This window comes from Theropithecus gelada, chromosome 16 (genome assembly GCF_003255815.1).
Source record: "Theropithecus gelada isolate Dixy chromosome 16, Tgel_1.0, whole genome shotgun sequence".
Taxonomy (NCBI): domain Eukaryota; kingdom Metazoa; phylum Chordata; class Mammalia; order Primates; family Cercopithecidae; genus Theropithecus; species Theropithecus gelada.
In genome coordinates, this window is record NC_037684.1 from 3711703 (window position 1) to 3722472 (window position 10770).

Here is a 10770-nt window from a genome sequence, read left to right on the forward strand (position 1 = left end):
TACGCCTTGCTATTTTTTTTTGGATTTGTAGTACAGATGGGGTTTTGCCGTGTTGGCCAGGCTGGTTTCGAACTCTTGACCTCAGGTGATCCACCCATCTCAGCCTCCCAAAGTGCTGGGATTACAGGCGTGAGCCTCCGTGTCTGGCCAGGTTTTATATATTTTTAACAGACGGGGTCTTGCTGTATTGCCCAGGCTGGACTCAAAACTCCAGGGTTTGCCAGGCACAGTGGCTCATGCCTGTAATCCCAGCACTTTGGGAGGCTGAGGTGGGCCGATTGCTTGAGCCCAGGAGTTCAAGACCAGCTTGGGCAACATAGTGAGACCCTGTCTCTACAAAAAACTTGAAAAAAAAAAAAAAAAGCTGGGAGTAGTGGCATGTGCCTGTAGTTCCAGCTACTCAGGAGAGCTGAGATGGGAGGATCGCTTGAACCCAGGAGGTTGAGGCTGCAGTGAGCCATGTTTGCACCACTGCACTCCAGCCTGGCCACAGAACGAGACCCTGTCTACAGAAAAATTAAAAAAATACTCCTGGGCTTAAGCTATCCTTCCACCTCAGCCTCCCAAGTAGCTACTACAGTACTACAGGAGTGCTGCCACCGCACCTGCCTTTCCACTGTCTTTTTAAAAAACTGAGACATAATTCACATGCCATAAATTTCACTCTTTGTACATTTTAAAGTGTAGAATTTAGTGGTTTTGAATATATATCCCAGATTGTGCAATTATCACCACTATCTAATTTTAAAACATTTTCATCACCCCAATAGAAACGCTGTACCCATTAGCAGTCACTCCTTCTTTCCTCTCCCTCTAGCTCCTGGGAGCCACTCATCTGCTTTCTGTCTCTACGGATTTGCCTATTCTGGACATTTCATATAAATGGAATCACACAATACGTAACCTTTTGTATCTGGCTTCTTTCACCCAGCATAATGTTTTCAAGGTCCATCTATGTTCTAGCTTGTATCAGTACTTCATTTTTGTGTGTGTGGCTGAATAATATTCTATGATAGAACACATTCTGTTTATTCACCCATCAGTTGATGCACCTGTAGGTTGTTTCCACTTTTTGGCTACTGAAATTATGCCTCCATTAACATTTGTTTGTAAGTTTTTGTGTAAACATGTATTTTCAGCTCTCTTGTGTATATACCTTTGGAGTGCAAACATATGGTAACTCTATGTTTAACTTTTTGTGGAAAAGACTCCATTGTCATCCAACTTTAAAGATTGCTGTTGACAGCCTGGGCAACATAGTGAGACCCTGTCCCCACAAAAAAAATGAAAAACTTTGCCAAGTGTGGTGGCACATGCCTGTAGTTCCAGCTACTCAAGAAGCTGAACCCAGTTAAGGCTGCAGTGGGCCATGATCATGCCACTGCACTCCAGTCTGGGCAACAAAGTGAGACTTAATCTCTTAAAAAAAAAAAAAAAGGCAAAGGTTGCTGTTAAGAAGTCTGAAGCCTTTCTAAATCGGTGTGACCTTTCTTTGTTTTATCTCTCTCCAGAAGCTGTAGAATCATCCCTTCATCCCCAAAGTTGCAAAAATTTCATAATGATATGCCTTTTTATGGGTCTGTTTTCATCAATTGATCAGTGTACTGGCTGGGCTTTTTTCAATTGTGAAATCTAGGTTGTTAAGTGCTGGATGATTTCCTCCGTGGCATGAAGACTGCTACTTACAGCCGTGCAATTTGTACACTGCACAAAGGTGCTCTGCTGAGGAGGTGGGTGGGGGCCAAAATGTATCCCGGATTCCATTCACTAGACTGTGTGCCTTAACCTGAAGCTACATCTGCTTGGAGGAGGAGCATCTTTTTCATTCACCAAGCTCTGTGCCCACAGGATGCATTCCCTCACAGTAGGTGTGTTTTCCTCACCTTTACACCAAGGTGACCTATAACGCTGGTGGTGGCCCTGCCCTCTTTTTTCTGTATTCACTCTTTGGGATTCCTATTATTCAGACATTGGATCTCCCAGATTTAGTCTTAAAAATCCCTATATTTTCTCTCCTTTTTCCTAAACAACTTCAACAAACCCTTCTGAACCCTTTGAGGATTCTGGGATATCTAGACGGTTGGTTCTAGGTTTTCTCCACTGCTGATTTAGGATTCCAGTTTTCTCCTGTCTGTTACCACTTCTTCACCCGCTTTATATTTCCCAAATTTTGTTGTTCTGTCTTTCACTCAACTAAAATTATCTCAGTGCTATCCATGTGACAGGCCCTGTTCTAGGTTCCTAGGGTACAGTAGTGAATGACATAGACCAAGATTCCTGCCCTCAAGAAGCTTACATTCTAAAGGGGAGAGCAGAGGATAAGCAATAAACGTAATAAATTATATACTATGGTAGAAAATAAGTGCTATGGGGGAGAAAAGCAAAGTAGAGTAAGGCGGTGGATGCAAAGGTGGGAGGCAGGGAGGAGGCACGGGCTGAAAATTTAAATAGAGAAGTCAGGTAGGCCTTATCAAGAAGGTGAGATTTAGGCTGGGCACGGTGGCTCATGCCTGTAATTCCAGCACTCTTGAGAGGCTGAGGTGGATGGCTCACCTGAGGTCGGGAGTTCAAGACCAGCCTGGCCAACATGCAAAACCCCATCTCTACTAAAAATACAAAAATTAGCTGGGCATGGTGGCAGGCACCTGTCATCCCAGCTACTCAGGAGGCTGAGGCAGGAGAACTGTTCCAACCCAGGAGGCGGAGGTTGCAGTGAACCAAGATCACGCCACTGCGCTCCAACCTGGGTGACAAAGTGAGACTCCGTCTCAAAAAAAAAAAAAAAAAAAAAAAAAAAAAGTGAGATTTAAGCAAAGATGTGAAGGAAGCGAGGGAATCATCCATATGAATGTAGAAGGAATATTCCAGGTGTTGCTTGATGATATTGTATCCTAAGAAAAGAAAAAGAGTATTCCAGGCAGAGAAAACAGCCAAAGCAAAGGCCCTAAGGCAGGAACAACCAGTGTGTTCAAATAGCAACAAGAAGGCCACTGTGTCAGCAGCAGGGTCAGAGAACGGGAGGTAAGTAAGGAGATGAGTTCAGGAGGTAATGGAGGACTGAATCAATTAAGGTCTTGAAGACTATCATAATGTCTTGATTTTATGGCTTATGGTCATCCTCCTGCCTTATCCTCCAAAGTGTGGAATTACAGGCATGAGCCACAACACCCAGTGAAGTAGAGCCATTGCAAGGTTTTCAGCAGAGGAATGATATGACCTGTGTTTTAAAAGGATCGCCCTGCTTCTATAATTAGAAGACACTTTGGAGGTCAAGAAGAGATGCAGAGAGACCAACTAGAGGAGCTGTTGCAGGAATCCGGATGAGAGATGAGGAGTGTACCAGTGGAAATGGTGAAAAGTTGTCATATTATATATATTTGAGAGGCAGGGTCAAAATATATCTTGACAGTTTGAGTGTGAAATGAGAAAGAAACAGAGGAGCCAAGACTGACTTCATGGTTTGGAAGGATGGAGTTACCATTAGCTGAGATGGAGAACATGTAGGTGGAGCAGGCTTTGGTCGGGGGAGATGAAGTGTTCAGATTTTGATATGCTGAGTTTGAGATATCTATTAGATATGGAAGTAGAGATGTGAATATGTAGATGGTTAAATAAATCTGGAGTTTTGGAGAAAGGTCTAAGCTGGAGATACAAAATCGAGACTGGTTGGCGAATAGATGATTGGCAAAGGGAGGAAAGTCTCGGTGGGAACACTGAGTAGAGACAATTCTGAATGTTTTGCCACGAAGGGGAGCAAAGAAATGGTGTGGTAACTGGAGGAGACAATGGGGTCAAGGTTTTGTTTTGTTTCTCAGATGGGAAAGATAACAGTAGGTTTGATTCTGATGGGAAATCCTGTAGAGAGCAAGAAGTTAACAATGTTGAAGATAGAGAATTCCTGTAGCAATGTCCTCAAGCACATGAGAGAGGATGGGCTGTTGTTGGAGTAACCATACATTCTATATTTACCTTGGAACAGCCCAAGTTTTTGCTTGTTGTTCTGGTGACTTCTCCAGTTAGCATCCTCTTTCTTTCTCAAGTGTACCAATTTGGACAATGAATTACTTGACTACCCTGGATCTACCGCACCAAGGGAGGAATTGGCGTAAGACAGCAAGAGGATAGAGAACATAGGTGCAGATGAGAGTGAGGGGGTAGGTGTGTTGGTGGGAGTCTACAGAAGTTGCCTTCTGCTTGTGTCAATCTTACAGTGAAGCTCAAAGCAGAGTCATCAGCCAGAGTGAGGATGGGAGAGGAAGTTGTTGGGACTTTGAGAGGACAGGAATAGGAATTAAATATTGGTGCTTCTTTTTTCCTGATCTTTCTATCATTGTGTTTTATGTCTTCTTTAATTAATTAATTAATTATAGAGGCTGGGTCTGTCTCTGTCACCCAGGCTGGAGTGCAGTGGTGTGATCATGGCTCACTGTAACCTTGAACTCCTGGGCTTAGGTGATTCTCCTGCCTCAGCCTCCTGAGTAGCTGGGATTACAGGCATGAGTCACCATGCCCAGTTCCTATGTCTTCTTTTTCTTTTTCTTTTCTTCTTTCTTTTCCTTTACATTAGTCTTAGTAGGAATTTCAGATGTAGCAAAATTGAATGCATGTTAATCATCTAGAAAAGCATTATTCATTCAATTTCTTTCATATTTTAACTTGGTGGTCTCCAAAGTTAAGTGCAAGCACCCCAGAAGATTTTTTTAAAAACTATCTCTGGGGTGCAAGAAAAATATCAAAGATGATTCTGTTGAGACACTGACAGACAGACAGAAAGAAAAATACCAAAGGACTAAGGACTTTTCTTTTTTTCTTTCTTTCTTTTTTTGGAGACAGGGTCTCACTCTGTCACCCAGGCTGAAGTGCAGTGGCACGATCTTGCCTTACTGCAACCTCTCCCTCTCAGGCTCAGGTAATTCTCCCTCCTCCCACCTGAGCCTCCCTAGTAGCTGACACTAGAGGCCCACACCACCTTGCCTGGCTAATTTTTGTATTTTTTGTAGAGACAGACCATGTTGCCCAGGCTGGTCTTGAACTCCAGGACTCAAGCAATCCACCTGCCTTGGCCTCCCAAGTGTTGGGATTACAGGCGTGAGCCACTGCACCCCACCAAAGGACTTTTCTTTATAATGTTTTTAACTCATTGTTAATTTCTACTTTTTTGTTTAAAATGTTTTAAAATAAATAATTTATAAATATAAATAAATATATATATATATATATATATATATATATATATATATATGGGGTCACATGCTCAGTGTTTGTTACTGATAGAGGTACATGATCAAAAGAGCTTGGAGGCCACTACATTAAACTATGAATTTTGTAAATATAATTTGCATTGATTTCAATTTACACATGACTTGATTTATAGCTACATCATTAAAAAAGCCACTACATGTGATATTGTACAGAAATTATGTGATATTGTATAGAAATTATGCTTGTGACATTGTACAGAAATATGCTTGCAATGGGAATGAAACTGATTCCAGCATTCATCCTGGAACAAACTTCCCCCCAAACTTCGATTACTCGAGAAAAATGTGTTTTTAACTCCCCATGTAACACTGATATTTTTCCTGATAAATCTGGGAGGCAGTACCCTACAGTGCCTTTGGGACCACATTAAATTAACAATGACATATTAAGTGCCTGATTGCCATGGCAGATGTAAGTTCTCCTGCCTACAAAAAAACTGATTGAAATTTGCATACATGACCGGGCACGGTGGCTCACGCCTGCAATCTCAGCACTTTGGGAGGCCAAGGCAGGTGGATCACCTGAAGTCAGAAGTTCAAGACCAGCCTGGCCAACGTGGTGAAACACCATCTCTGCTAATAATACAAAAAAATTAGCCAGGTCTGGTGGTGCAAGCCTGTAATCCCAACTACTTGGGAGGCTGAGGCAGGAGAATGGCTTGAACCCGGGAGGCAGAGGTTGCAGTGAGCCAAGATCGCACCATTGCACTCCAGGCTGGATGACAAGAGCAAAACTCCGTCTAAAAAAGAAAAGAAAAGAAATTTGCATACATATACCCTTCTATTGCTGCAGGGACCTTCAGTTCATTGTGTGTGGCTGTAATATTAAGGAGTGACTTGGGGTATGTGAAGCAATAGAAATGAGAACGAAAACTAAGAGAACTAATGAAGAAGAGGAACAGCAAAAAATGCAGCTGATCTTGGATTGTTAGTTGAAAGGAGCAGTTACATTTTAGCTTTTGTACTTGAAGCTTAAGTACTTCTTTCTTTTTGCTTTGCCCATCTATGCTAATTATCCATCATTCCCAAAAGATTTAATTTTATTAATCCAGTGTTAAAAGCAGAGATCCATAAATAGAGTTTTAATTCAGAAATATCCTACTATAGCCCAGTGTTCCCAGCATAATGAATTCACTGTGTAATTAAAAGTTTGATTAAACTAGAACCTACAAAAATATCATGTTTCTGAACTAATGTCCATAAATAGACTCAAAGGTCGACCCAGTATTCTCTATACATTAGATGTATTCATATAATTTACTATACACTTTTCCAAAGCAAAGCAAAAAAAAAAAAAGCGTTATTTCTATGGTTATAAAAGAAGCGTTTATCTGCTTGAAAAAATTACTAAGTCTGTGTGAGTGGGGTCTGTCGTGGGCCAAGCTGCAAAGATCTGGCATGCATCTACCACAAGAGGGCAGTAGCACTCAACCGTTAATAGGGAACCCAGCAGAGCGCTGGAGGCTCATTAGAGGAATCATTAGAGCAGGTCGTTAACGCATCAACCTCTGGAAAGGACAGGGAAACAGGAACCACCGTCCAGACACTTTCGGAGCTTCTGTCTCGGTAACAATAAGACAGGAAATAAGCAACAGGGTCTTGTGAAAGAGAGCGACCTCGCTCACCATCCTCGTGTCGTTGAATCACCATGGAGATGGCGACTAGCTTAATAATGGCTGCAGATGGGTGTCTGCTCATGTGGATGTTCAGATAAGACCACTGTGGCAGGGGTCAAAGGAACAGAGCTCTTCATGGGCATTACGGAAGGGCGGAAGAAAAGCTGAGGGGAGCAGCAGAGCTGTTCTGTCTCCGAAAATTAGGACTTTTAGGAGTGTCCTAGGTTGAATTTTATTTTATTTAGCTTCATATCATTGAGACATTAAGACTATCTTTAGAAACCTGTGTCATTTACCTTGTAGGGTTTCCAGGAAACTAATTCATAGAAAGAGAGATGAATTGGCCGGGCGCGGTTGCTCATGCCTGTAATCCCAGCACTTTGGGAGGCTGAGGCGGGCAGATCATCTGAGGTCAGGAGTTCGAGACCAGCCTGACCAACATGATGAAACTCCGTCTCTACTAAAAATATAAAAATTAGCCAGACGTGGTGGTAGGCGCCTGTAATCCCAGCTACTTGGAAGGCTGAAGCAGGAAAATTGCTTGAACTCAGGAGATAGAGGTTGCAGTGAGCCCACAAGGTGCCACTGCACTCCAGCCTGGGCAACAGAGTGAGACTCCATCTCAGAAAAAAAAAAAAAAAGAAAGAAAAGAGAAAAGAATTGTAAAACAAATGCACCTTCAATATTTTAAGTACGTATGTCGATTGGTCTAGTGTTGCCCATAAAATGAATTGTGATCTCATGAGCAGCACCTGTTTTTGTTTTTATTCCTAATTCTCTCTAATGTTACTGAGCTATAATCTGGAAAGACGTTTAGTATTTGAAATACCTAATTCATTATTCCTTAATTTAATGTTTCAGTTTAACATTTATTGAAGACTTACAATTGAATGAGAAAAGACAATGCCAGGGTGGTGTGTGTGTAAGCATATGTGTGCGTTAAAACAGAGCATTTTAGAAAATTAATTGGATCCACGTTTTAAAGTCAGCTTCAAATAAAAATTGAGACTTGTGAAAGTTTTCCACATTTTATGTGCCTTTCCTATCCCGTAGTATACCTTTTGTTGTATAGTTCCTTCCAAACCATAGGACAGCTAAACCTAATTCAGAGAATCTTGTTCCTTTGTGTTGATAAAAGACAAGAAAATAAAATACGTTCTGCTTAGCAATTCTAATAGATCATTGCCATTACTGTTAATAAGCTATTGGATGGAAGACTTGATATTTAAAAGCTTTTGCTCAATTAAAAAAAAAAAAGCCAGGTGCGGGGGCTCATGCCTGTAATCCCAGCACTTTAGGAGGCCTAGGTGGGAGGATTGCTTGAGGCCAGAAGTTCAAGACTAGCCTGGGCAACATAACAATACTCCGTCTCTATGATTAAAGATAATGAATAAATTATTTATTTATAATTATAAATAAATAAATAATAAAGCTTGAACTCAATTGTAACTAAATGGTTTACTCAAATCAGCAAACATGTATTGGGTTAGGCAGTGAGTTAGTCACTAGGAATAACAGAAATGAATAAAACAGACTTGTAGGTGAGAGGCATCTGAAAGAAAGGGGGTAGTTATTATTATTATTATTATTATTATTTGAAATGGAGTCTCACTCTGCCACCCAGGCTGGAGTGCAGTGGCACAATGTCAGTTCACTGCAATCTCCACTTCCCAGGTTCAAGTGATTCTCCTGCCTCAGCTTCCCGAGTAGCTGGGATCACAGGTGCCCACCACCACACCTGGCTAATTTTTGTATTTTTAGTAGAGATGGGGTTTCACCATGTTGGCCAGGCTGATCTCGAACTCCTGACCTCAAGTGATCCACCCACCTCTGCCTCCCAGTGTGCTGGGATTACAGGTGTGAGTCACCGCACCCAGCTAATAGTTAATATTTTTGAGCAACTACTCTGGGACAGATCTTCACAAATATTTTCTCAGCCTCTGGTCCCAGCTACTTGGGAGGCTGAAGTGGGAGGATCACCTGAGCATGGGAGGTCGAGGCTGCAGTGAGCCATGATCATGCCACTGCACTTCAGCCTGGGCGACAGGGCAAGACCCTGTCTCAAAAGAAAAAACAATTCTTCCAATTTTGTTTTATGGGAGAAGAAACTGAGGCTCAGAGCAGTTAAGTGACAAAACTCATTGGTGTAGAGCCAAGATCTGTTAAACTCTAGATAGTCTTTCCATTGGACAGAACCCACATCTGTTCAACTCTATATAGTCTTTCCATTGGACCATTCTATTTGAATATTAGTCACTGACTCCTGGGAAAAAGCAACTTTTATGAATGACAGTTTAACAGTTTTCAATTTTAAAAACTTAAAACATATAATGGTGTGCAGTTACTACATAGCTTTAAATAATTTTTAATTAGAAAACATTTCAAACATGCAAGTATAGAGAATAACACCTGCATAGTCATTATGAAGCTATATTCTATATCCAACCTTAACACTGTGTTTGAGTTAGACTTTCTAAAGAAAACATTATAAGAACAGTTAAGGATTCCTATCCTTCCTCGATCCCACTGTCTTCTTGTCTTTCCCTAGAGATAATACTATCATGAATTTGGTATTAGTTTCATGCATGATGTCCTATTTTTACCATATGCTAATGAATCCATAAATAATATAATACTATCTTGCAGGTTTTAAAACTGTTTAATTGTGTCCAAAAGTACATATTATTCTATGACTTACTTTTTCTATTGAATATTTTGAGATTTATTCATGAATACAAATAACTAATTCTTTGTTAACTGCTGTCAAGTATTCCATTGTATGACTACACCAAAATTTATCCATAATCCTGTAAATACAAGATTCTGCTTGGTTTTGACTCAAAACATATCTAATGAACTTTAATCATAATACTGGAACTTATCATCTTAATAGTGAAGTGTAAAACTATCCACTCTTACTTTTTTCTTCCTGATGCAGGTCATTCCCGAACCGAAGTATGGAAATTTGGTAATGTTGTCATTGAACATCTATACCACTGGATACACATCTGTTCAGCTCTCACGAAGATAACCAAAAAACTAAATAGTTCTATTACACCCCCGTTGCCCTCCAAGACTGACAATTATATGTATGCAAAAATGCCAGGGGAAGGTTTGCAAGAGAAGTGATCATGAATGATAATGGAATTGGTACTGTATTTAGGATCCTTTGTTCATGTTCAGTTTTGTTTGTTAACTATAAAATATTTTCCACTGGAAAGGGGTACCCATAAAAGTCTTCTGCTCCTAACATTTTTCTCAGCACTTTCTAAACCGAAGAGTGGTACCTAAGAAGAAATTTAGCCAAAAAATATCCAGCGAAGGTAGCCATAGCCAAGTGTATTCAAGTATGTTATAGAATATATTTGAAAGCTTCCTTTCAGTTTGAGCTTTGTATCTGCTGTGGAACTGTTATGGTTGATTGAGTAGTTATTTTTCATTCTTATAAGGTGCAAAGTAACAACTGAGGATTTAGAAAACAAGAATACCAAACAGAATACCAAATAATAAAGATAAACCAAAAGAATACCAAATAATAAAGATTTTTAAGAAATGGACTGAGAATTGTTTTTCTAATTTTTCAAAGACTTATAGCATCACCTCTTCCCTCTCTCTGCTCCCCCTACTCTTGCCTTAACAACTCAAGTCATTTTTAACTTATTAATTTTTAATTTTTGTGGGTACATAGTAGGTGTACATATTTATGGGGTACTCAAAAGTGATTTTAATGAACAGAAATTCTTGTGGGAAAATGTCCATGACTCATGGAAAAAAGAAGACACTTTTTAAATGATAAAAACCTCTTCACTTTAAGAAGTGCAAAAAGAATTTATATTTGTTTAAAGCTTGTTTTTATGACAAACTTTACTGCTCTGTGGTGAGATTTCATTTTG

The 10770-nt window shown here is 40.2% G+C and overlaps 1 protein-coding gene across 1 annotated transcript in view; it reads left to right on the plus strand.

The window, feature by feature from the left end:
• EFCAB5 (EF-hand calcium binding domain 5) overlaps positions 1 to 10434 on the plus strand; it is a 181928-nt gene extending 171494 nt beyond the window's left edge. The window contains exon 24 of the mRNA XM_025363693.1: positions 9816 to 10434. Within this exon, the coding sequence (XP_025219478.1) occupies positions 9816 to 10006 (191 nt within the window). The 3' untranslated portion in view covers positions 10007 to 10434. The remainder of the gene's footprint in view (positions 1 to 9815) is intronic.
• The last annotated feature ends 336 nt before the right edge of the window (positions 10435 to 10770 follow it).